Genomic DNA, 27,696 nt, shown 5'->3' on the forward strand with positions numbered 1-27,696 from the left:
TTTAACCCTCACATCATGCTTATTATGATGGTACTTACTGTGGCTAAAAATCTGTGGAGGAGGAGCAAAAGACCTGGAAGGCACACGTTGAAGGGCTACATTCATTCACTGCCAAAGAAAGAGTGAGACAGTTGGAAAGACAGCAGATGCCACTGGCTAGGTAGAAATGGAGAACGACAATAGGGATTGTCCCAAATGTCTGTTTCCATACTGAGCGTTTATACCTTCTTAAAAAAGATTTACTATTAACTTATTTTGCTGGTACTAATGACAATTCATGGACATTCAAATTTTCTTCTTCATAAGCTAGCTGTGTTTTGTGCAATGAAATCTTAAATACAAGTTTAGGTGTGGTGTGGTATTACAAACTCAGTTACAAGACCATGTATTTTCAAATGATGGGACTAAAAGGTAGAAATTCCAGCCTGGTATATGATTATAGCAGAAGATTAGGACAAAAGATTTGACTTCTAATCCTGATCCTTCCATTAGTTACTGTGTTTCCTGGAGTAAGCTTTTTAATTCATCTGTGTAAAGTGTAACGTACACTGAAATCCTGAGATCCTAGATGCAGTAGGTGGGAAAAACTATGTGATAAGCCTGGTATAAATGCTTAGTTATAGCATGTTAGTACTTTGCAGTGATTTGGTACTTTGGCAGATGTGCCACTTAATGCAGCTTTAGGATTGGAAGAATGCATACGAGAAACATATACAGACAAAATGTTGAATAAGTTGGAGTAAATGTTAAGGGCGTAAATGTGACCAACTTAATCAGTTGCTAATTTACCTAAGGTGAACATTTTATTTCCATAATTAATTCTGTTGTTTGAATTCTTCCTTTTTAAATGACATTTTGACATCTTTTGTGTAAAATATGCCTATTAATGTTAACGTATTTACTTGTAGGTGGCTCTAACCAAGAGAGCTGATCCAGCTGAATTGAAAACAATATTTTTGAAGGTATGTATAAAGTAAATATTTTTATCCTTTCAGACTAAAATTTTCATATCTTTTGCTCCGTTATTGTAGCATTCAACTCTTGATAGCTTTTTCAACCATTAATCATTCACTGTATTATTACCATGTTAGACTTAAACACAACTATCAAAATTGAACAATGCTCACCAAGAAATCAAATACTTTCTTGAGTGATTGTATTGGCTCAGGAAAATATTAATGTCTTGGAAAGAAAGTGTTCTGAAAAAGGAAAGGGAGTTTCAAAACTGTTCCTACATGTGGCAAAAATATTGGTGAAGTTATGTTGCTATTAGACAGTTGAGTAGGTTGTTCGTGACCCTCTGTGATGTTGCACCTTTGTATCTGCTTCCCTAGAGGTGCAGGCAGGATTGCTCTCCTAGTCAGTTTCATGTTACCTGTGCATCCCTTTGTGGGTTGCCGTGGAAATATTTGCAGGAGCAGTGATCTTCTTCCCCCAAGAGCTTAAGAAATGGTGCTTGGAATCCTAGAAAAACCACTTTTTTCCTCTCTCCTTAAGCCGTGTGTTTTAACTGAAAATGTACGTTTCTTTGGTTTATGATTCCAAAATGAGCAGCATTTGATTGTGGTGTAGCTCCATTTCTACTACTTCAGGCTTAGGATTTTATTTGGGAAAGTGTTATTAAGAATCAGATTTGCAAGCGGCTTCATTATGCTTCTGCTTTCATGTGTCTGCACTTCTGAAATATCATGGCTTTAATGTATAGTCGATGGTGCTTACAATAGACCCTCAAATATATGAAAACCAAAGTTAGACTGACCAATAGACCGAATGCTGTGTGAAACCGAGAGTAACCAATGAGGCAGTAGCCGAGACCCCTCTCCCACCCCACACACAAACATGGGGCTCCCACCTACAGTTAGGAAGTGAAGATGCTGAGATTCACGGGAAGAAGTGTGAGATCCCACAGGCTGGTGGAGGAGGGCCCACAGTGGGGTCTGCACTGCTTCTTGTAAGCCACAGGTGCTGTTTTCACCTCCCTTGTCCTGGCCAGGAGCAGGAAGTCCTGCTTTCACCCACTTAGCCTGGTCAAGAGGGAGACACAAGTGAAAGAAGTTGCGTGTGGAGCCTGATCTGGAGCGTAAACTGCTAGAGCCAGAGCTGCAACCATTTCAGAGTTCTGGGCAACTTCCATTTCCAAAGTGTCTGTAAACCTGAGGTTCTACTGTAAATGTTCTGTTTATACTGATGGAAGCCTGTCTTTCAAAGTTTAACTCTTTCTAAGCCTAATTTAAATGTAAAGAGTAAAATAGTTCTCTTATGAGAAGTTCCATCAGTTGATCTGATGTGGCTACAGGAATATAGCAAGATTTCTATAAAAGAAGAAATCGTGCAAGGCTTGAAAAATTGATAACTGAGATGTGGTGTAACAGAATTTAGGCGGCACTGCTGATTGCTTCTCAGTAAAAAGGGGCTCTGAAAAATGAGATCATGAAATACGCTACCTTTTTCCTTTAGTCCCTGATCCAGGAAAGCCCTGAATCATTGAGATTTATATCACTGATTTCATTCGTTGACTTCTCATATGCTTAATGTTAAGTATGTGCTTGTGTCTTACTGAATTGCAGTCATAGACTGCAATTACCATAATTTTTTTAAACACAATAGCACCCATGGCACTTAATAGTGCACTGGATATACCAGTGTATAGATTGCACTTTCCTATGGAGAACAGTAGGAATGTGTAAAGAGCATGGAGGGTGTGGATATGGAGGACCGTTTCCCCTCAGTTTAGATGGTGAAAGTAGTGAATGTGGCACAGTGGAGTGATTTCTCGTATTTTATCTTTCACAAAGGCATTGAATGACAAAGATCTAATACTGTAATAAATTCTGCCCAACCTTGTTTCCGTCATGAGCTTATTGTAAACTCTTGTGAATTATAACTGTGGGACAAATGTGGGGGATACAGTTGCCCATCTTTGTACTTGTGCACCCCAACCTAGACTTTTAATAAACTGAGCTATAAAAGACTGTCAGAACTGGTATCTGTCAAGAAAGGAAAAAAGCTCTGTCAGGAAAACTGGCTTTCTGGGAGGTGTTCTTATGCTTCCTTATGGAGCAAAAAAGAAATAGACACACCAGGCTGGACGGATTCCAATGACTTATATTGCAGGAGTTACTCCTGGGGGAATTCTGGGCCCCAAACTGAAAAAATTTGCACAATATCTTAAAAATCTACAAATTTTGTTTGTCAAAAATAACACTGCATAAGTCATGCCAGTTTCAGTTATTTAGGTAATTTATTTCAAAATATCTGTCAGCAAGTAGGTCTGTTGCAATACAGACAGACTAAAATTGCCACAGGAGTAGAGTTTTAAAAAAATAAGACTGACAACCCAGTTCCTTTTCTTTGCTTCTTTCTCTTGCTTCCCGGTCCACCAGAGCCCAGCTGGGGTGCCAGGCACCCATAGTTTCTCCCTCCTAGAGCCCTGCCCTCTGCCTCCCCCAGGCCAAGGGTTCCAGATAGAGAAAAGGCCTGATGCTCAGTCCCAGGATTGCAAGGAGTTTCCTGTGCACTGTCATCTTCCATCAGGGCATGCTGGTAACTGGCAGCTGACAAGAATTCTCTAGCTCCCTCCCTCTCCCCCTACAAGTGTCTTTGTGTTTAAGCTGGGGTCTGCTGGTTCCAGTGGCCCACAGCGGCAGCTAGTAGAACTGCAGCCCATTTATGGGGGGAGAAGAGGGGAAAGGACATTCTGTATGGACGATGTGAACTTCTGCAAAATTCTGCATGGCGCAGTGGTGCAGAATACTCCCAGGAGTAAAGAGTGGGAAGAAGAAATGTCCATAGAGAGAAGACTGTCCCTTCTCATTCTGGTTGTATTAGAACAATGTGAAATTCTTCTAGTTCATGGACACACCACTCTTCTTAACTGATCCTCTAAAAGATTAACTTCCTTAAGTTGGTAAGTATGGGTTGCCTTCAGCTGCTTGAGGCAAAGAATCTGAGGGGTTATAGAGAATGCACACAGTAGCAAAAACAAGAAGTCCTGTGGAACCTTATAGACTAACAACATTTTTGGAGCATAAGCTTTTGTGGGCAAAGGCCTACTTCATCAGGTATGGGTCTTTGCCCACGAAAGCTTAAACTCCAAGAAATCTGTTAGTTTCTGTAAGGTGCCACAGGACTTCTTGTTTTTGCGGATACAGACTGACATGGCTACCCCTCTGATACTTGTCACGGTGCAGAGTAGCAAACTGTCTTGCCTCCTCCCACCTTTCCACTACTCACCTGCACATTCCTCTATTAGACTGGAGATTAAAGGAGATGATTCATTTGGTCACAGGAGTGGAAAAATAATCAGAACATTTTGCGCACAATAATGCAGGAAGAACTACCACACACGCTGAAATGGAAGAGAGTGGGTGCATCACACTGGTATACAGTATTAAAGACAAGTTATGGCCACATATGTTAATGAAGCTGCCAAATGTAATTGGTGGGACCAGTCCAGTTGTGTCTCAAGATTGCTGGATCTGTATTTGTGAATATACTTTAACACCAATTTTTCCATGTTCTGGTTCAGTTAAAAAATCTTTACCAGAATAACATGCTATAGTATTATATACAATATAGAAATAAATATAGCTATTAAATTAAATGCTTCACATAACACAGCGTAAGTGCTTAGTTGTTTATGATGCATTTGTCATTTTCGTATTTTTGGAAAAGTCCCAGTAAAATATTTGTAAATATTTCCTAAAAATGTGGCTGAACTGGTTAATACCTCACAACTGGAAATGTATGGAAGTCAGTTACTAAAAAGCTATTAAGTACTATTGTATTAGATCAAATTCTCTGTAGGTATAATTGAAAAAGAGATAAAAACAGAGATTGTGAAGGACCATTTTTATGCCTCTGTTCCAAAACCAATTGAATTGATAATTTTTCTTTTGTTAGGAAAATTTCCAAGAATAACTGTACTCTTTGTATCTTTTCTGCCATAACCCTAAGAGAGTATACTTTCGTTAAAACGAACAGGTTGACATTTTTCAAGGTCATATTCTATATGTAGTGCAGAATACGTGATCAGATTTCAAATACGTGAGTAAACCACAGTGACAAGAAACGGGGACACTGAAAACCAGTGCTGTTTTCTTTTATTGAGTGCCCTAGCAGGGGGTCAGTTGGGAAGAAAAAATGACGTATAGAAGCTTATACTGACTGATCCACTTGATTTGTTTCTTGATAACAGTTGTGTTAAAAGTTTTTTAGTCTGGGATACTTAGATTGTTTTCTTGCAAGTGATTACGTTGAAATCAATGATCTGCTAGTTCTTGTACAACTGGAAATTCCTCCCAGCATTTCAGCTAGTGACCTTGCCTTTTTTTTTTTTTTGAAAAAAAAGTGCCTATTGAAATATAAGTCGAAGAATGCTAACCAGCCAACATAAGTTAATTTCGGTTTTGTTCTTTTTTTGTGTGTAATTTCTGCCAATATAAAACATTTACCTTGAGGGCATTACTGTGCTTGCGTAGTACGGTATTGGAAAAAAATCTACTTTGTCAGAGGAATGCCAAAGTGGAGGTGACTAGGATAGACCTAACAGTACTCTGCAAGCACTGATATGGCTCTGTGAAATGAGAACTGGTATTTTTTTTCCTCCTCCTGAAAAAGGCACAGCAATGTAAAACAAAGTGCATGTCTTTGAAGTACACCTCAAAGTAGTCAAAGACACCTAATTGATTTTATTACTTCATTGTGGGGAATACACTATGGGGAGTTGCAGCAATGCTTTATTATCCCATTAAAAAGAAAGTAAAAGTAAAAAAAAGTTTCTTTCCTGTTCAGCACATTTGTTGTCCTTATATAGATCTCTTTTCCTTGAAGCAAACATATGGTGTCATAAATACTGCCTAGATTTTTCGTTTGCCATTATATTTAACTTGTTTTCCACCTAAAACATTTTGTAGCTGATTTGAACAATAAGGTCATATTTTCCTGTATTCAAGTTGCATATAGAGGCAAAATTTACCTAGATTGGGGCAGTAACACATTTGTGGAACGATAGGGGATATAGTGATGACGACTAGGTCTTATAGCCAAAATATTATTTTTAATAGTGAAGTACTTTCCACCCGTTGCTTGGGATCTCTGCAGGCTCATCTGTTTGTTAATAATTAGTACCGTTGAAGGGGTGGCATGCTGCATATTAAGAGAAACATGGATGCCAAGGACTTTCTCCTTTGTTACTCTGCAGCTGTTTGGGAGCTCTGGGTGGCCTGTTTTTAAATGCATGAGGTCTCCACTTCTTGATTTATATTCCCCCCCCCTTCCCCCCTTTGGAGACTCTCAGGTCTTAATTCAGCATTGCAGAGGTAAAGGAAATTCACTGACATCAAACTTGCACAGGAAGATAAATACAGTGATGCCAAGCGACTTCTTCTTTTTGGAGTGGCGGAGGTATGCCAGTGCAGTTAGGGCATATTTATTATTGCTTTTCTTGTTGTTTTCCTTTTGTCACAGGTAATGTGGTATATCAAGGGTGGGGGGGAGGGGCGACATTCATTATTCTGGAACAAAATTTATTTTAGTATATATCATGTTATCACACGGATGCTACACTGGAATAGATAACATTATACTAGAATAACTATGCTGGACAATTTTTCTCTGCAGGGAAAGCCTAAAATACAGGATAAATAGGAAAACAGGAATAAATAAATACAGGAAAAATCAGGCTTTTACTGATTTCTATCATTTTTCTAAACTTTCTGCAGAAATCCTGCTTAAGTATACCTGCTGTTGATTCAGTATTTCATAGGACAATAGCTATTTAAGACTTACAACGTTTACATGACTCGGTGGGGTAGCCGTGTTAGTGTGTAGCTTCACAAATAACAAGCAGTCCTGTAGCACATTTAGTTCCCCCACTGAGTCGTACCCATGAAATCTGAGAAAATGGGTCTTACCCGCAGAAGCTCATTATTTAATACATACGTTGTTAGTCTTTAAGATGCTACAGGACTGCTTGTTGTTTGTGAAACTGTACATGAATAAACCCATGAATGAGTTTTTAAAAAAACAAAAAGTATAATCTTAAATTAAAGAATAAACTCTTTTCCTTATGCCAGTAGAGTGATTCACTGGAAGAGGAAGAATAATCACAGAACAATATCCTGCTAAATTCAGACTATTTGTGGATGTGCTTTTATGACCAGGATCAGTCTAAAGATCTGTCATGTTCTGTCACACGCAGAGGAGGGTTTATCCGTGAAGATGACTGTAAGGAAGCATGATAGGGTGCAGGCTTTGCCTGTGTGTGATTAATTTTTACTGCTTTTCTTGCCATTTGGAAATGCTCATTGGGGACGAAGTTGTTCTAATACATTCAGTAGTCCAAATTTTATATGCCAAAATGGTACGATATTAGTAACTAAGGCACATTTTTGTGCCTGGGAAGGTGGAAATAAAACAATGAACCAAGATTTATCCATACTCTTGGAGACGGTGAAATGTCACTTTGTTGTTTTCTTTTTCCTTAGACATATTAATCATTTGTATCTTTTAAAACCTCTTTTTTTGTACCTGTACAGGTTGCACCTCCTAAAACTGGGTTTCTCTGGTCCACCAACATCTTTGCTCTCACCAGATCCCATATGTTACTGGACCAGAGAGCCCCATGTTGAGAGGGTAGTAGTGAGAGGACCAGGCGAAGCCTGGTGATGGGAGGCTGGCATTCCTGGGCATGGCTGGGGCCATGGCCAGGGAGGAGGTAAGAGGATAGTGGGGGTGAAGAAGAGTAGTGGTAGTGGTGGTAGGAGGGGGCAGGGGGAGCAGAGGAACAACAGACTGCAGGGCAGGAGGCAGGGGCCCTTCCCTCATCTGGCAGATTCCCTCATTCAGAAGCACTTAGGTCCTGAAGGTGCCAGATGAGGGAGATGGAACCTGTAGCACACTCTATTGTACTCTGTAGCTTTTACAAATTAAGGAATAAAATAAAAAATAAGTGCCATTTTGCATCTCTTTAGTTTATGGTGTTACAAGCCCATCTCCCTTTTTGGAAAAGCACTTAAAAATGAACCAAGGCTTATTTAGGAAGCTCATTAAAACATGTTAAGTCTCATGGAAGTCACTAGAAGTTAAACGTATGCTTCACAAGTGTCTTTGTGAATCAAGACCTTATTGTAGAACTATATAGTATTTCAAGGGTAACTGCAAGAAGTGCTGATACTGTTAATATTTCTGTTTTTTATGTTTTGACTTGAAACCTGCTTACTGTGCTGTTGAACAATCCACCCCTGTATCTCTTATCTCATCATTTCTTTACCTCTTAAGTTGTTTGTTATATGCCTTGCATTTTGCTTTAATGTAGATGTAAACTCCTTTGGGGCAGGAATCTGTTAGTATGTGTATGTTCTGCACAGTGGCTCCCATCCCAACTTGACCCCCTGGATATCATTGAAATGCCAAAAATATCAATTGTTTAGAGAATTTACTTGAGACTCTTTCTTTTACAGTATGCAAGTGTTGAAAAAAATGGAGAATTTTTCATGTCTCCTAATGACTTTATCACACGGTACCTGGGAATAATGGGAGATGGGGTGCCCAATGCAAACACTGTGCAGCTCCTCGCAGGTGTGGTGGACCAGACCAAGGATGGGTATGTCTTGTGTGTGGTTTTTTTCATTCTAATTTAGTGAGTTTAAAAAGTATATAAAGTCTCCTTTTAATAGAATCTTATGTTGCTACTGCTCGTTCATCTGTATTGTATAGCACCTAGGAAACTGCTCATGTAGCTGACCTAGAACTCCCAGTTCATGATGAAACAAGCAAACCTTTGGTATCCATCTCAGTGTAATAAGCAGAGAACACCTTGAAAAATGTACCTAGAGTATATCTGGCCACGTAGTAAGCCTATAGCTGGAGTGAAAAACATGGTCTACATCTCTAGTTAAAATAATCAAATAGTTGTACTCTACTGTGAATTGTACTTAATTGTCATTTTGCTAATCTCCTTTATAGTTCCTGTTTTTTAAAAAAAAAAAAAACCTCAATAAACCTCTCCTGCTTTTGTCACTCCACCTCTCTTTTTGGCTTACCACTACTTTCTTTTTTGAAATCCTGGTGACCATGTAAAGCGGGGAGGGAAGGGTGTGGGAGGGGGAGTGAGAGAGAGTCTGACCAAAGCAAGAGACCTCTTTGTTGTTGCCCTACATGGTACTGAAGATTAACAATGAAAACTTACAAAGCTCTGATCTGGTTTTGCTGCTGCTGTTTAGCAGATCTCTTGAGCATTTCAGGGGTTTAGAGAAGTCTTGGCAGGCTTGGGAAGAAGTATTTATGCAGCTTACATGTGATTCACATTTAGAAGATCAAATTTGCCAACAATCAAGGTTACTTACCCCCTTTTATTTTGTTTTACATAGCTTCTGCTGTTGCAACTTGCCCAAACAAGCTGCTCTCTCATCCCAGGTGAATAGATTTGTCAGACTTTGCCTTAGAAGGCTTTTACAAAAACTTAGTCCTTATCATGTTAGGGGTTTAAAAAACAAGCAAACAAGGAACAGTGTGTTTAGCAGGGCTGCATAATGATCATGTAGATTAAAATATGATAAAAACAAAGCATGGATGAAAAATGTATACCATTTGCACATGAACACAAACAACCAAGTGCGTTCATGCTCATTTTTGTGCCCTTTCTCTTGCTCATCACTTACCCTCACAAACCTCCTGTGGTTAGGCACTATGGACCTTGCAGACAAGTTAACATGATGATTGCTATCTCTAGGAAAGGAATTGTTTAAAAGGTTACATAACTGTAATGTGGTGAAGATGGCTTTAAATGGATTGTAACGGGAAATGATAAACCCCCTCCAGGCTTCTACCACTCTTCGCTTCTTTTTTTACATTGTGAAGCTTCAAAGGCATTTTGTAACAGGAAGATTGTGAGTTTAATACATAACTTTATCCTACGTTAGTATAGGCTGCTGTCACAGATAGCAAAATTAAAGCTGTAGCCTCTGTCAAATCATCTACAGACCCTATGTGATACTGTCCTTTCACTACAGCAGTTCTGCATTAGTTTTAGAGTAGGTGTTTTTGTTTCAGTGACCACCAATCTAAAGTGGATGGGACTTTTTTCTGCAACAGCATGTCAGTGAGGTTTTTCATGCCCTTGGCATGTCCTTGGAGAATCGTTTGAATTTTCTAGTCTCTTCCTTAGCCGCCATATCACTTGCTTTTTGTTCCTGTAGTGAAATTCTGTAGGACTGGCAACAGGTTGTCTCCTCTTGTGAGGCTCACTGCATCCTGGCGTTCTTTCAAAGCCCTGATCTTCAAAGTTCAGGGAAGAATGCAAAGCTGTTCTTGCTAGCTTAGGCTTATGGTTGGCTGATGAGTGTTCGTAGATTCCAGGGCCAGAATGGGCTATTGATAATCTAGTCTGACCTCCTGTGTAACTCAGGCTATGTAGAAGAAACATACTTTGCAGGAGGAATTATGAATCAATATTTTGGTGTATTTTTTTTAAATTACAGTGAAATATGGAAGTATAGAGGTGGTAGGTGCCCAGACAAATATTCTGGAAATATTGTGGCAGCCTCTCTATTGCCTCCAGGCCTCACTTCAGTCTTAAGGTGCATCTGGACCGCAGGCTGACTAATTTGCCACTCTTACCAAAAGGAGACAGCCATGCAGAACCATGGAGCAGTTCTGGCTCAGTAGCAGAAACATCTTTGTTGCTAAATATTTGTTCACGCTAGAGTAGCGTAGTTTTTTAGCATTCCCCCTTCCCTGCCCTCCCAGCAACTCTGAGATCTGTGTACAGAGCTGTACGTTGTTTTTTTCCATTATGTGCAGGTGGGGAGGTGCAGATAAGTCTTTGCTGCTGTCCCTTCAACGCAGGATCCTGTGGCATGTGCTCTGCATCTTGGGACTGATGGAGGATTGTCAACTTGACAGACAAAATGGACAAGTTTCTGGGGGAATTGCTCCCATTTCCCACTGAATTTAGTTAGAAAAGAGAGCGCAGCCTCAGACTATATTTTCTTTTCTAACCATCTCCCTAGTGGCAACCATAGATGGATTTTCTAGTTACGGATGCATACTGTCCCGGGTGAAGTAATTAAGGATTGCCACAGAGGCTACTGCTAATGTGATGAAGATCCAAGGTTTCCACAAAGACAGTCCTGCCTCTTGGGCATCTCCCTTTTTCATGTAGAGAAGGTTTTGTCCGTAGGTCAATGTGTCTGTGCCAGGGTATCCTGTGAAAGAGTTCTTTCAACTAAAATCCTGCCGCCTCTTAATTGTAAAATAATCGAACCACTCAGATTGAGTTAAAATTCTCTTTGAATGTATTTTGCTGTATACCAAGGGATATTACTGATGCAGCAGTTCAGTTAAAAGTTCTGCCTCCTTTAACATAATGTCTTTGTTTGCTGTTACACTTTACATGCCTATCTAAGAAAATAAGTGTTTACTTTGTATCTGTTACCAGTAACTAGCATACTTCATTGAGAAATACTATGTGCTTTATTTTTAGAAAGGACAAACCATTCAAAAATAATACTTGAAAACCAGCATTTTCCATTATTTTTGGGTATAGTTTTCTCTCAAATGCAGCAGTTTACACTGTACTTAGTTTACTTAGATTGGAGCGTAAAAAAAACCCTGCAGCTTCAATTTGTCTCATTATGTTATCATGCTTGAATTGCTGTACAGTAAAACACATGCATTAATTACTTGAGAAAGTTCTTCATCATTGCATTTGTATGTATTATTACAGTAGGTAATGGTTTTTCCTTTTCCTCAATGCCTGTGGACTTTTTTGCTGGAAAAGCATTACAGGTTCTGCGGACTCAGATTTTATAGCTATGGCCACCAATATAAACGCTTGGATGGGTAGATAGTGAGGCTTGTCGTGGTCGCCAGTAGTGGTCTTGGCAAACTAATCCCAATGGGTGGATTTAGTTCGTAACTGCTGTGCATGGGTGTTAAAATTCAGGATTTTTTTTTTAAGTGAATAGATTATACAACAGAATTGCCACTGTTATGGGGGACAAGGTGTTTGGAGACAGATTTTAACCAGTCAAATAAAATATGCTTTACTTATAATTTGTAACCATTTTAGCACTTTCTCTTACCATTGTTAAAATACAGGACTATTAGGATTTGCTCTGTGTGGGCTGTCATGTTATAAATGAATACTTATTTATGTAGGTAAAATAACTTAAGTAGTGTATTGAAGTTCATGTTAATATCTGCTGTTTAATGACACCTAATGATATTCAATGAAGGGTTATGCTAAACCAGAAAGAAAATGTGTTACCCCGGCAACTGGCTTTGTGCAGTATAGAGCTTTAAACATATGGCCGTGTAGTACGCATTATTTCAGCATCTTTAAGCATTAAGAACCATGTGTAATTGACTGTGAAAAATTACTGCTCAGTTACTGTATTGTATGGTCATAATAGAAGTAAATGAATACGTCATTGTTGTTAGAATAGATCTGTTGGGAATCACTATTCGGCTAGTCTGCTTAAGGAGCAAAAATACAATAAGAAGAAAATAGCTGGTTTAATTAACATGTAAAAATTGGGTTAATTTGAATTCAGCTGGCACAGCAGATATTAATGTCCCTTCTGTAATATCTAACTAGAACATCACATTGGTCTCTTCTGTAATATCTAACTAGAACATCACATTGGTACATGTTTAATATTCCCCTGACCATGCATGTTTTTTAAAAATATATGTAGGTTATTTTAATAATCTAATTTATTAGGGGGATTTTATTATTTGAAATTATTGACAGAATATGCCCCAAATTTAAAAAACAAAAAAAAAACCCCTTCTGCTTCATCCTTTCATGCCTTGTATCTATCAAATCCTCCCCTGTTGCATAGAACGTGTGCATAATGTGCTATTGCCTTGTAATCTGTCAGTTTCTGTAATGGCTATAGCATTGCATGCTTTATTTGTATTAACTAGTCCAATATGATGTTTGTCTGTTACCTTCCCTGTCTTCTGTATGGATGTAAAGTAGCTGCAAATCCATTGCTAAATTCCAGCATTGCTGCTGTGGGTTGGCCTTTCTGTAGAATTTGTAGATATGTTTCTTTCTGGTATGACTAGTGAGTTTTCTAAATAGATCTGCTTCATCTCTGCTTTATACCATTGATGCCATACTCAAACCTGTCTTTGGTTTTCTTTTTCAACTGTTTTAAAGTCTTTTTTATGCCTTCGCTGAGGCATGAAATGCCCTGCCTACTCTCATCTGCAAAATGCTTTCTTCCCTTGAAATCCCCTTTAAAGGTTTGCTTCTTTTGTAGTGCTGCCAAGAAGCGAGTTACCTGTAATATTAGTAAAGATTTTTTTAAAAGTACAGTATTCCTTTCTCTAGGCTTTCATGACATTGAGATTACTCTGTCCATCCTGCTTAGGCCAGGGATCTGCAACCTGTGGCTCTTTCGGGACTTCTTTGTGGCTCCAGATGCTATCGTTGCAAAGTTTAAAAGCCAAAAACAAACAAAAAACCCCTCCTGTTTATTTTTGGTAAATGTTGGACATCTAAAAGCCCCAAAATGAATAACTTCTGTTTCAATAGCCAATGATATGTGATCTCGAAACATTGGATTACTCCCCTTAGTGTCCACCAGCGAGAGGGAGTGAAAGTCAAGAAGACAGTGGTACAAACACACATGTAAAGTGTGAGGAAATAGAATATGTAAAAAGTTTATGAATGTCCTGCAGTCAGCATGTATCACATTACAAATCATTGTGTGTGGTGCTCTTAAAATAAGGCTTACAAAAAGTACGGTTTGACCTTCTGTATTGAGGACCATCTTATGTTCACATTTATTGCAGCTCTTGAATTATTCAGTTTTGTAATTAATTGGGAAAAATGGCTTTTCTTACTGTTTTGGTTGCTGACTCCTGACTTAGGCTACATGCACTCTGGGACACATGAACTGTTTTCATTCCATATTCAATATCTGCGTAGAACAAATAAGTGTCATATGAGTTCTATTTTGCCTAGATGATAAACGATAAGTACAGAGTGATGAGCCTCTTTGTTACAGTAATCTCTCAATTTACGTGGAGGTTGCATCCTGGGCAACCACTGCGTAAATCAAATTTTGTGTAAATTAGGGTGGGGTTGAGGAGATCCCCAGAATTCCCCAGGCGGGGAGTGGGCAGCTGGGGAAAGTGTGTGTGGGGGGCAGCCACGAGGCCCCTGGCTTCTCCCAGCTGACGGAAACACAGCTGCTTGTGGCACAGTTTCTTGCGGCACAGCTGGAAAAACTACACCGCAAGCAGCTATGTACACCCCAGCTGGGGAGCCCAGCGTGCAGACAGATGATTGTGGCCCAGTTTCTCCCAGCTCCGCAAACAGCTCTGTGCCTGCTGGGTTCTCCCAGCTGGGGGAGCTAGGGGCTGGGGGAGCGGTTACCATTTGCACTTAATTCACGTTAATGCAAGTTATGCGCAAATCGAAATCACGTTTCTCGAGGGTTTACTGTAGTTTGGCCTTGAAGACTTGAATTCTGGTTACGTTTTAAGAATAAATATTCTCATATTGGATCAAACTAATGGATCATTTGGTTCATTATCTTTTCACTGATAATGATGCTTTAGAAGAAGTTTGAAGAAAGTATGTCTCCCAAGTCTCAGGAAGATGATGTTGAAACCCCCATTTTGCTCATCAGATACAGCCCAGAGAAGTCTGATTCCACCATCCTCTTGTCAGATATGGCAGAGGAAGAATAGGAGATGCTAGTTGGTTTTTTTTTTTGCCGTGTATGAATTGAGTGGAAGAAAGACACTTCTGCTTGCATCTCAGCACTGTAAATGTAACATTAAATATACTGTAAAATATGACAATATTAGTGAATTGTGTTAATGGCTCTCTTGGTTTGATAGGTGTCATTGGTACTTTCTGAAGAATTGTGGTGGTGTCTGCAATACCCAAGTGCTGCAATGGGTGATTAGTATGTTACTAGCATATAGATAGGACACTGCTTAATTCCATTTGAAATGATTGACAGCACAGAAGTCTTGAAGAGTGAGCTTTTAAAGGTACCTGAGTGAGTTAATAATAGTGAAGGTTAATGGGACTAGTCCTCCGGAGTCGCTTGGATGGGATTTTCAAAGGCATCTGGTTAGTTTGATAACATTACACTACACAATTGCTAGTTGTGGTTGATGGGAGGACTACTACCCTTTTCTAGACAGTTAAGTATTCCATTAACTAATTGCCAGTAAAGGGTTAAACCCAGAGATAGTGGGACCCTGAAAATCTCCAGGAAGTGTTGGCAATGGAGCCAGATGAGCCCATGGGAAGAGAGTGATTTTTGAATTGAAGCAATGATATGCCTGCAAAGTCTTTTGTGTGAGCAAAGGTGAGTTGGGTGAGATGTGGTTTTAGCAGTTTTCAGGTATCTAAAAGGGCATCATAAGGAGGAGGGAGAACTTGTTTTTCTTGGCCTCTGAGGATAGAAAAAGAGGCAATGGGCTTGAACTGCAGCAAGGGAGGTTTAGGTTGGACATTAGGAAAAAGTTCCTAACTGTCAGGGTGGTCAAACAGTGGAATAAATTGCCTGTGGAGGTTGTGGAATCTCCATCTCTGGAGATATTTAAGAACAGGTTAGATAAATGTCTGTCAGGGATGGTCTGAACAGTACTTGGCCCTGCCATGGGGGCAGGGGGCTGGACTTGATGGCCTCTCAATGTCCCTTCCAGTCCTAACATTCTGTGAATTAAGCCAGGAAGCACGGTATGGAGTTGTTCAGTAATAGCCATACCTAGAGAGGAGTCTTAGAACAACAGATACATGAGTAGAAAGGGAATGTTTAGTTAGGTTATTTTTTTAATTTTGGGTTTGGCTTGTTGGATATAGGCTGATTTACGTACCCCACCACACACACCCCGTTAACTGATTTCTCTGTGCTTTAATCTACCCTTTTTAGTTGTTCTATAACACCTAGCAATCTTATATGCCATCATGTGCCAACAATGCCCAGGTGCTTTGTATATTGGACAGACTTCTAACTCCCTTAGACAAAGGGTCAGTGAGCACAAAACAGACATCAAAACACTCCAGATCCACAAACCAGTTAGTCAACATTTTAATGGAATGGGGCATTCTGTCAATGACCTAAAGGTATGTGAACATAATAAGAACATAAGAATGGCCATACTGGGTCAGACCAAAGGTCCATCAAGCCCAGCATCCCATCTGCCGACGGTGGCCAATGCCAGGTGCCCCAGAGAAGGAGAACAGAAGACAATGATCAAGTGATTTATCTCCTGCCATCCATCTCCTGCCCTTGTTCTGAAGGCTAGGGCACCATACTTTATCCCTGGCTAATAGCCATTTATGGACCTAACCTGCAAAAATTTATCAAGCTCTTTTTTAAACCCTAATAGAGTCCTGGCCTTCACAGCCTCCTCGGGCAAGGAGTTCCACAGGTTGACTGTGCGCTGTGTGAAGAAAAATTTCCTTTTATTAGTTTTGAACCTACTACCCATCAATTTCATTTGGTGTCCCCTAGTTCTTGTATTATGGGAAAAGGTAAATAATTTTTCTATATTCACTTTCTCCGCACCATTCATGATTTTATATACCTCTATCATATCGCCCCTCAATCGCCTCTTTTCCAAACTGAAAAGTCCCAGTCTCTCTAGCCTATCCCCATATGGGACCCTTTCCAAGCCCCTAATCATCTTAGTCGCCCTTTTCTGAACCTTTTCTAATGCCAATATATCTTTTTTGAGGTGAGGAGACCACATCTGCACGCAGTACTCGAGATGTGGGCGTACCATAGTTTTATATAGGGGAAGTATGATATCTTTTGTCTTATTATCGATCCCTTTTTTAATAATTCCTAACATCCTATTTGCCTTACTAACTGCCACTGCACACTGCGTGGATGTCTTCAGAGAACTATCCACTATAACTCCAAGATCCCTTTCCTGATCTGTGTTACTGAGAAGGAATTATCGCACCGTTTAGGAAAGAGAAACAGCCGAGCTGGCTTTTATATTCAAATTCGGCACATTAACACATGGTTTAAATCGTGATGGGAACTTTGAGTCGCTATAGGGGCTTGTCTGCATACTTGGCTCAGTCTAATTCTTGACCTCCCCCGCCCACTCTGATTTGCTCACCTTGATTATCTTTTTCTGATTTGTCCTCCTTGCTTACTGTTTTTGGTTCTCTGTGTCTTAAATATTGAGTCTGTTCTGGTCTGGCTATGGTCTGAAGAAGTGGGTCTGTCCCACGAAAGCTCACCTAATAAACCATTTTGGTAGTCTTTAAAGTGCTACTTGACTGCTTTTTGTTTTGATAGTGTATAGACTAGCACGGCTTCCTCTTTGTTACTCGCAATCTAGGTATGCTTACCAGGTATGTTGTCTTTGTTTTGTTAATAAAATCACCTTTAAGACTATGATCTCATTCTTGTGAGCTAGAAGGCAGGAGGTTCTGTGTGTATCTGCCTGTGAGTGAAAGGTCAGCTGTTAAGAAATTGCAGTTTGTTTTCAGGCACTCTTCTGAGGGAGGGTTTAAGAGTTTAGGGTTACCCCACAGGGACACACCCCAAGTGTGTCTTTGTGCGTTCTCAAAAAGGTGAGGTTTTTTGCATTTGGGTGGTGGCCGCATATCACTCAGGGTCAGGGAATCTGTGACCTTGGAACATTTTTAAGCAGAAGCCTTTATGATAGGGTAAGTTCTTGCAGGTCGCTACCATCTGCACTTGAAGTACCAGAGTGGAGAACAGTCTTGACACTAGCGGAAAAGGATTTTGTGCTCTCACCCAAGTTATTTTTTTATCCACTGTTGTCTAACAGCATATTGGCAATCCTTGTAGTAGTACATTTTGCAATATGTATCATGGAGAATATCTTGTACCGTTCTTTAGTCAGCAATTCAGTTGTGGTTAGCCTTGCATAGTTTGCATTTAAACTGTAATTATGTTTTCAATGATTAACCGGTTTCACACTTTTTACTTGTCTTATTTGCAGGTTAATATCCTTTCAAGAATTTGTGGCATTTGAATCCGTCCTGTGTGCTCCAGATGCGTTGTTCATGGTGGCCTTTCAACTGTTTGACAAAACTGGAGAAGGCGAAGTTACTTTTGGTAAGGCTTACTATTTCTAAGCTTTAAAATACATGAAGTTAAAGGGACCCGCACAACCTAAAAATTATACTTTTGCCTGAAAATATTTTATCCTCTTTTTTACAAGAAGCACCTGTATTGTTTATAACTGAAAGCTATTAGAACAAAGGGTTCAGTTTATTCTGTATACTTTTCTTCACTTTGTGTACAGTCCTCTTTTCACTTTCCTCTGTAGAATCAGGCTATGTCTACATTAGATGTAGAAATGGACCACTGATATATAATTGCGTGGCTAAAATTGACTTACCAGTGAATGACTGACTTCAATGGCTCTCTATACAGAACAAGTTTAATAGGAGCATTTCTTGCGTTAACCTTTCTTAATCCTTGCTGCTTGCAATGAGTTCCAGGCTGACTTTGACCCTAGAAAGTAAACTAAATCCCGGAAGATGAACCCTGAGCGGGTCTGTCTTCCGTGGTAAGATAGACTTAGCCTCAGTCACTTCCTTACTTTTCTTGGATGAATATTCAGATAGCAGCATGGGTTGAGGCTGGGGTGCACAATGATTGTAAAATGACACCAAACAAATAAATTGTCTGACTCATCTACCCACCTGGATGACTTGGGGACATGCATGCCTCAAATTTACCTTAAATAATTTTTTTGTTTAAATTGGCTAGATTTCAAGTTGGTCTCTTTTTTTAATTTTTAAAAGCTTTTGAGATTTTTATGAAATAAACTGGATACTACCCCCACTGAAAATATTGTCTGTTCTTTGGAGGGTCGGGGGTTTACATTGACAACTCTATGAGAGAAACATGTGTCACATTACACTGTGATCTTTTGGGTTATTTACTATTAGAAACCATATAGACCGCTTCTGACACCTGTAGAACTAATTGCCACCTGTCTAGGTGCATGCTACCATTCTGTGAGGGGGGGAAAAATACAAAGAGTAGCTGTGAATAATCCGAGTGGGCTGCACTTCAGAAAGTTTCTTAAATTAAAAAAAAAAAAATTGCTACTTCCAGAGTTTTATGTTACGATATACTCAGTATATCTTTGTTCTTAGTAGTGTCAGTGAGCGAACAGCTGGAGACAAAAGGACAATTGGGTGAATGCAAATGGTTCTTTCACTCTTCTGAACTGAGAGCCAGCCTGGTGATACTGTTAATGCTAGTACCCTTTGTTGCATATTAATATTTACCCACAAATGCACTTATCCTTCTCTTTCCATTTAAAATGGGAAGAGTCTGCTGTCCCTGCTGTTTGAGGCGAATGTTGTTTTAAAAAGCTGCTTTTGATTTTGTAATCAAACAGGACCTAGCTGTAGATGAGTTTACATTTATATGTGTGTTAGGTTGTCTAAGTTCATTAAACATCTTCTAGTTCGCAGTGTGGAATATTACTTGTTTTAATGGCCGCGGGGTGCTCAGAGTTTAGGATGGGAATGAAAAATAGTGAAACAAATCAAATGAAAAGCAGAAGTTCTACTGCCCTTAATCTCAGTGAAGGAAGTACATTTTGAACCTCTCTAGTCTGGCACACTCATCTGCCAATATCTGTAAGCCGGCAAGATTTTAGTCAGCCAGATGACCACTTATCATGGGGTGTGGCCAATTTTCTGTTTCATAAAATTTATTTCTAGTCACCAGTCCTGGCTCTGTGTTCTGTGCTGTTGTTCAGCTGTAATTTACCCCTCCATGTCTTCTCGGAGCCCAGTAAGCAGTGCAAGTGTTGGTAAAACCGCTAGACAATACTGACCTCCCATGACCCAGCAAATTCTCTTGTCCGACACCGGTCAGGTCTCAAAATTTCTAGACTAGAGAGGTTCAACCTGTATTTTCTGCCTAATATGTAATCTGTGAATATTTGTGTTGACAGAGATTTGATTGTGGGTTTTCCATTTTAGACATATTATAGAACATCCCTGTTTGTAACGAAACTGGTTAGTTCTTCATTAGGATTTGTTGATCATAATGATTTTGAAACATTAAAACAAATTCTTTCCTCTGTACACAGATCCTGAATTATTTCAGTTTCACTTTTTAATGCTACATTCTTATTGGTATAGCCTGACTGCAGATGTTTCCTTCGGGGTTGGTTTAGTTTTACCTGGCACATAAGTCTGCACAGTATGGAACTTCAAAAGAAAAAAAAATGTGCGTGCATTCAAGGAAATGGAAGTTATCTGATCTCTTTACTAAAGAGTCAGAGGGTGTATTCCAAAGAACAAAGCCCAAACTTAGCATAAAATGTACAAATGTAAATGTAGATAGTAGTTGTTTTAAGATCATTAACTAATTTCCCAAGCAAATGGAGATCTGTAACAGGCGACACCCTGTAGGATCACAGCCATTCCCTGAGCCTTTGTTTCAACGAATTATAATAAAGTACTGTCCAGTTTCACTGTAGCTATTCTGCAATCAGTGTTTCAACATTTTTGGTGCCTAGTAAATGTAAAAATATTGGCCTTTTTGTATTTCTAAAAATTGACATTATAGTTTGTAGATTCTCCAACTCCATGGGAAAGTATTGAACTTACGATAAGTGACTTGGTGACTTGTGGTAAGAAAAGAGCTCGCCAAGGGATATGTCAATTTCACATTCAAGGGTTTTTGTGCTTGAATTTTTTCTCTGACATCTCCTTTGTGATGAAGAAACCTCTACTTCAGGGGTCAGCAACCCCCACACGTGTGCCAAGAGTGGCGTGGGAGCTGATTTTCATCAGCATGTGAGGAAGGAGCTCAGCCCCACCCTTCCTCCCCCCATGCATCTTGGAGTTTGCTCAAAGCCAGGCCACCTGTGGATTAACAAAAGACCATCTAATATTACCAGCCACCACCTAAACAGTAAAGCTCTGCATCTTAATTTATTAATGAAACTGTTGTAAGTAGGACTGTTAATGACTTTAAAAAGTTATCACCAGTACTCGGACCATACAGAGGTCAAAAGATCAGATACTGGCGTTCTGTCTCAGAAAGGTTACAGACCCCGTGCTACACCGAACTTTGTCTTGTGGCAGGTCTTAAGATGGCTCTTTTAGGGTTGGAAGGCTCTCAACTTAACACATGGAAGAGGAAAAGGAAAAAATAATACAAATATTTATTTGCAACTTCTACATGATTCTTTGGGATGCTGTCTTCCAAAACAAATGGTGAATGTGGGAGGGTGAATTCAGTGCTGCACGCACAGTAGTGCATACGCTGAATATAAGACCTCGAGGTATGGCAAGAAAATTGAGTTTCTGGTTTCCTTCACAAAGACGTAAGGAGAAAGTGAGGGTTAAGTTGATTATTTCACTACTGTATTATAACTTAGCCTCTCAGTGGATGGATCTTGTGCTATTAAAGTTAATCTTAAGTGTTTGCCATTGATATTTGAGTGGGAGTACAGTTAACCCCTTGAGCTGGCACTGGAAATTTCAAACAGGGTGTTTTGTGTATTTTTCAGTTGTAGGGGTAAGCACTGGGAAATAAAAAGAATTGATCTCTGCCAGATTGCTGAGAAGTGTGATGTCTGGATGCTTTGCTTTCTGACAGAAAAGATCTCAGTGAAAATTTGTAGCTAGTTCTTTGCTGTTCTATTGGAAAGTAGTCTCACCAGATCTAGATGAGTTATAGTTCAGCTATCTACTAGGGAAGCTGTGAATATTCCAATTTCTGTTCATTATAAAGTTGGGTTTTCCAATGTGCAAGTTATATTATCTGCTAAGTAGAATTGTCCTGCATTTGTCATCCGACTCTGGCTTTTTCACAAACTCATTTGATTATGTCACTGGTAAAGTTCGTGCAAAATTCTATCATCTACTTGCTTTTCAGCTTTTATTTAATCTAAATGCCTGGATATTGGCACACTGTTGCAGGATTCTTCTGGGTGCTGTAGTGATGCAAAGTATTTAGAAAGACCCCATAAAACTGAAAGTACAATTGGGAAAAATAAGTGTTTAGCCGACAGATAAAATACCTTTTTCTTTTCAGTTTAGGCAGGCAATAGAAAACTATACACCTGTCTGGGATTTTTTTTATTATATTTAATTTTTAAGTTTACGCAATTTTTAAACTTTTATTTTGTTTGAATTCCCAGTAATCTTTTGTGTTTAATACACACATTTTAAAAATGAGTGAAAGTTCAAGACAAAAAATGAACTGGACAGTTCACTAAACAAATGTAGAGGTTAATACGGGGGTATGGGAGGAAAGGAAAAAATAGAGAAAAGTAGTAGTAATCTGGCATGATATTAGCTAGCCAGAAAATCACTTTATTATGCATGTGACCAAGTTTCTCATAGTTTCATAAAGTTTGTTTACAGCCACCAGTCCTGTGTCTCGTTGTCTTGTGCTGTTATTTAGCTCTGATTTACCCCTAGATGTCTAAGAACCCAGTAAGCAGTGGAAGTGTTGGTAATGTGCTGGACACTATTGACTTACTGTGGTCCAGCAAATTTAGCCAGTCGAGTCCCTAGGGTTCTGGACAAGAGTTTCAACCTGTAGTTTAATGCTGGGGGTTCTTTATTTAAAAAGAACTATAAATTAACGGTATGGACAAATATGTACATACCTGTGTGTGTCTTCTATTACGTTGTCTTTAACACACAGTCTGACACGTATGCTAACTTATTACTAAGACAGATCTTTCTTGGGGCGTAATGGATTTTTAACAGCTTTATTTTCTTGAACTTGAGTGGTCCAAAATTTGTATGAAAATCGGTTTAAAAAAAAAAAAGAACCTTTATGAAAACTTTGAAAAACACTGATTAAAACTAAAAGCAAAGGCCTTTATGTCTGTAACAAAAATGTAACTTGAGTCTCTCCAACAAAAGTAACCATGTACGGTAGTGCCTCGACCTGCATGAGGGTTGCGTTCCCACGCGCACTTGTGTAACTCAAATTTTGCATAAATGCGGGGGGGCAAATTTTTTTTTCCCCTGGCGGAACACATGCTTGGGAATCAGCAGGAGCTCCTGGAGCTCTTTTAGAAGGGTGAGTCCTGGGGGTGGAGGCAGTTGCGGGGGGTTAAGCCTGGTGGTGGGTTGGAGCCATGGGAATGGGGTGGGGGGAGGGTTAAGCCTGGTGGTGGGTTAGGGCTTCAGGGAGGCAGGGGATGAAGTTGAGCGGGAGCTGCATAGCAGGGCAGGCTGTTGAATGTGGGGGATTGAGCTAGAGCCATGTGGGGGGCGGTGGGCCAGGCCACGGGGGGGGTTGAACCAGAGCCATTCTGAGGGAGGTTTGAACCAGGGTGGGGGGGCTGAACCGGAGCCATGAGCTGGGGAGGGGTTGAACCAGGGCAGAGGTGGGGGGGTTGAGCCAGCACCGTGAGTGGGTGTGGTGAGCCAGAGCTGGTGGTGAGCCAGGAAGTGGGGAACTGGCACCAGGGGGTTGAGCCGGAGCCATGTGGAGGGGGATTTGAACCAGGGTGGGAGCGGGGTTGAGACAGAGCCACAAGTGGGAATGGTGAGCTGGAGCTGTGCCCAGGTGGTGAGCCAGCAGGGGCTTGAACCAGGGCCGGGAGGGGGTTGAGCCAGAGCTGTGTGTGAGGGGTGGTGAGCCACAGTCAGAGCTGTGTGTGGGTAGTGAGCGGGGTGAGGGGTGTTGAACCAGGCTGCACCAGGCTGGATTGGGAGCAGAATTTTGAGTTATGCTTAACTCATGTTCATGTGTGTGAAGTGCAACTCGAAATCATGCATTTCCAGGACTTACTGTATAATTAGCTTTAAAGAAGAGTTTACTTGCATGCCACATGGTGCAAAAAAGTATTGTTTTAAATTGTCACGTCTAGAGACTAGAGTTATGGAATGGGAAGTAACATGTTTTGGCTCTTGGCTGATTGAGCCTGTATCTGACCATTGCATACATTGTAAGTTTACCTGCTGCTGCTGTGCCAAATCTTCAGCAGTTTGCAAGGAGTTAAAACTCTCAGCAGGAAGGTGGAAGGAAGTTTAGTTGGCTCTTAAATTTGAGACAAAGAGTGAACCATTGCTCCTTACTGTTGAGTGTTGACAGGCACATAAAAGTTGATTATGTTAGTCCAGGGGTTTAAGAGACTTAGCCGTGTGGCCTTTTTGTTGTATTACAGTATTTTAATGCCTCATTAAAGAGTCACAGCTCTTTGAAATTCTATACTATACAGCTCCTTTAAGTTTAGAAGCTTGGATAAAAATGTCAAAATTTAAAAATTAAGCCTGTCTGGTAACCTCCATGTTTGAGTCTGAATGGGTGAATGAAAGGGCCTTTTGTGTTACAACAACAAAACTTAGAACTTGTATTACCCATATATCACTCTTTGTAACCGTACACTTGAGGAAGGAGATAAAAAGATATGTGACGTGCCCAAGTCCACACATCCAGTCACTGGCAAAGCTGTATTTAGAATTTAGAAATGTGGTTCTTCGAGTGGTTGCTCATGTCCATTCCAAGTTCGGTATGCGCAGGCGCATGCTCTGTCACTGAAAACTGTTTGCCCTAGCCAGTATCCATAGGGTTGGTGCAGCGTCCCTGGAGTGGTGCCGATATGGCGACCAATGTATGCGCTGCCCCGCCCCACACTCAGTTCCTTCTCGCCCCATTGCTGGTCATTGGAGCTCTTGCTTTCTCTGTTCCAATCATTAGCTAGTAGCTTATTGTAGTGTAAATAGTTTTAGTATTTGATAGTGTGTTAACTAATAGCTGAGGCAGGGCTTTCCATCCCCCTCGGCACTGGGGAATCCCTGCTCCCCACACGTTAAGACTTGTTCAAAATGCGGCACACATGGCCAAAAGTGACCCCCCCCGCCCCATTCAGCCGGTTTGATTCGCTTGGGGGAAGCACAGTTACATGATCGCTTTTCAATTTGTAAGGCCTTTTAGCTCAGAACTTTGAAAGATAGGGCCCAAAACCTTTAAGTCCTCTTAATGGAGGCAGCTCTTGAGCCACAAGAATCTCCAGCAGGAGTGGAGAGGGGCGCCTGCTCAGTTCAAAGTGCACCGGTGCCGTTGACCATGGTGCCACCTAGGGACTCCTGGCACTATGAGCAGGAGCAGGCACTGGCACCTTCTTGGTGCCCTAGGAGTCAATCTCTGTTGCCGAAGAAGAGGAGGAGGCAAGGGGGGCATCGCTTGCCAAAGTCAAAGCGGGGCGGCCTCAAGTCCAAGGTTCCGACATGCACTGTTGAAGGGCAGGAGGCATATACGTTGAAGCCGGTGCGGAGCAGGAGTCCCCAGGTGCTGGACTTGCCCTCAACACTGGAGGCATTTGGAGCAGCACAAGGACTTCTTCAGATGATGGTCCCAGGTCCTTCTCTGTCTATGGCAGACGGACGCCGTAGCACTGAAACGGAGTGATTGGGGCTAGTGGACGTGACACCGGCACCATCCCCTGCACTCACGTCAACGCCAGCACCGACCTTGTATCTGGTGCTGACCCAGCAGGCTGTGGGCCAGTTTCAGGTGCCCTGTGCTACCCCACTGCCTTGTGGGTTATCCTGGGAAGGAGAGAGGCTAAGGGAGTAAACCCTGACAGAAAATCCGGAGTGGAGTCCGAAGGCGGTTCGGTGTCGACTTCTGGCACTGTCCCGGCAACTCCTGCAGCTGAGCTGGTACCAGACGTGGAGGTTATCCTCTCCTTTGGACTATATCAGTAAAGCCGAGAGGGGGACACTGGTGTCGGGGCAGCCCAGAGTCTACGTAAGTGCCCAGGCTCGCGCCCGGAGAGGTACTCTGGCATCGCTGAACAGTGTTGCATCAACACAGGAGCCAACAGATACCGGTTATAAGCTCTTGCTCGATTGGCGTAGAGAACGAACGCCAGGGGTTGCTTTTGACGGTGGGAGAGATCCTTGCATCTCACTGGACAGTCACCGCCTGCCTCAAGCTGGGCAGCCCCCAGCCAATAGGGTACTGTCCTGCCACAGTTCACCTGCCTTGCTGGGGGTGTGAGGCTTAAGGTTCCTGAACCTGACAAGTGACTGAAATTTGGGCACCAGGCAAACCAATAAGAAAATCAACAAGAAATGAGAAGCATCAACAATTTAAGCTTGCTTGCTGGAATGTGCGGACCATGCTGACTGGCTTGACTGAAGATCTTCAGGCCATCAGTGACACCCGCACGACTGCTGTCATCAATGAGGAACTGAAGAGGCTCGGAGTTGATATCGCTGCACTGCAAGAGACGTGACTCGCAGATTCAGGATCTCTAAAGGAAAAGGACTACACCTTTTTCTGGTAAGGTAAAGCCCAAGAAGAACCCAGAGAGCGTGGTGTTGGCTTTGCTGTCAGAAACACCCTTCTACAAATGGTTGATTTAGTCATGGGCGGATCAGAAAGACTTCTTCGGATCACGCTTCAAACTTGCGCCGGTCCCGTCCACCTGATCAGCGCTTATGCTCCAACCCTGTATGCCACACCAGAAGTAAAAGACAAGTTCTATGACGTGCTTAGTGCTGCTGTAGCGCAAATACCTGCTCGTGAACAACTGTACATCTTGGGTGACTTCAATGCAAGAGTTGGAGCTGATTGGGCCTCATGGCCTTCCTGCTTAGGACACTTCAGTGTGGGAAAAATGAATGACAATGGACAGCGTCTCCTTGAATTGTGCTTGTACCACAATCTGTGCATCACAAACACCTTCTTCCAAACAAAGCCACAGCACAGAGTGTCGTGGAGACACCCAAGCTCGAAGCACTGGCATCAACTAGATGTGGTCATCACTAGGCGTAATAACCTCAAAAACGTCCTTCTGACATGCAGCTATCATAGTGCTGATTGTGATACAGATCACTCGCTAGTTTGCTCCAAGCTCAAGCTGAGACCCAAGAAGCTATACCGCTCTAAACCTGCTGGAAGGCCCCGCATTGACGCCAGAAAGACGCCGAACTCGGAGAAAGCTGAAAAGTTCAGAGAGACCCTCCAGAAAAATCTGCGCAGCGGCCCTGGGGGTGCCGATGCGACATCCAAATGGCAACATCTGAGGGATACAGTTTACAACACGGCCTTGTCGGTGTTTGGAAGAAGAGCTAGAAACACGAACGACTGGTTCGAAGCTAACTCCGATGAGATGATTCCAGTCATTGAAAAGAAGCGCGCTGCACTCCTGGAGTACAAATGCTCACCGAGCCAGAGTACCCAGCAAGCACTTAGAGAGGCCAGAAGAACAGTACAACAGACAGCCAGGCGCTGTGCCCACAACCACTGGCTCCAGCTATGCAGCGGCATCCAGACCTGTGCCGACTTTGGTAATCTCAGAGGAATGTACGAGGGTATGAGGAAGGCATTAGGACCCACCCAGAACAAGATGGCACCTCTGAAATCCAAATCTGGTGAAGTCGTTACTGACAAAGCCAAATAGATGGAGCGCTGGGTTGAGCACTACTCCGAGCTGTACTCACGCGAGAACGTGTGGTTGACGCAGCCCTCGATGTCGTCGAGCTCTTACCAGTAATGGACGAACTGGATCAAGAACTGACTGTGGATGAACTGAAGAGAGCCATCGACAGCATTGCAGCAGGAAAGGCCCCTGGCCAGGATGGTATACCACCAGAGGTAATCAAATGTGCCGCGGACACGCTCCTGGAACCCCTACATGAGCTACTGTGCCTGTGCTGGAAAGAGGGTGAGGTTCCACAGGATATGCGCGACGCTAACATTGTAACCTTGTATA

At 41.5% G+C, this 27,696-nt stretch overlaps 1 protein-coding gene across 1 annotated transcript in view; it reads left to right on the forward strand.

The window, feature by feature from the left end:
* The window catches only part of SLC25A13 (solute carrier family 25 member 13), a 153,941-nt gene that overhangs the window by 32,654 nt on the left and 93,591 nt on the right, over nucleotides 1–27,696 (forward strand). Inside the window, exons 2-4 of the mRNA XM_074984705.1 lie at nucleotides 909–962; nucleotides 8,463–8,605; nucleotides 17,968–18,083. Coding sequence (XP_074840806.1) covers nucleotides 909–962; nucleotides 8,463–8,605; nucleotides 17,968–18,083 — 313 coding nt within the window. The remainder of the gene's footprint in view (nucleotides 1–908; nucleotides 963–8,462; nucleotides 8,606–17,967; nucleotides 18,084–27,696) is intronic.

This window comes from Carettochelys insculpta, chromosome 2 (genome assembly GCF_033958435.1).
Source record: "Carettochelys insculpta isolate YL-2023 chromosome 2, ASM3395843v1, whole genome shotgun sequence".
Taxonomy (NCBI): Eukaryota; Metazoa; Chordata; order Testudines; family Carettochelyidae; genus Carettochelys; species Carettochelys insculpta.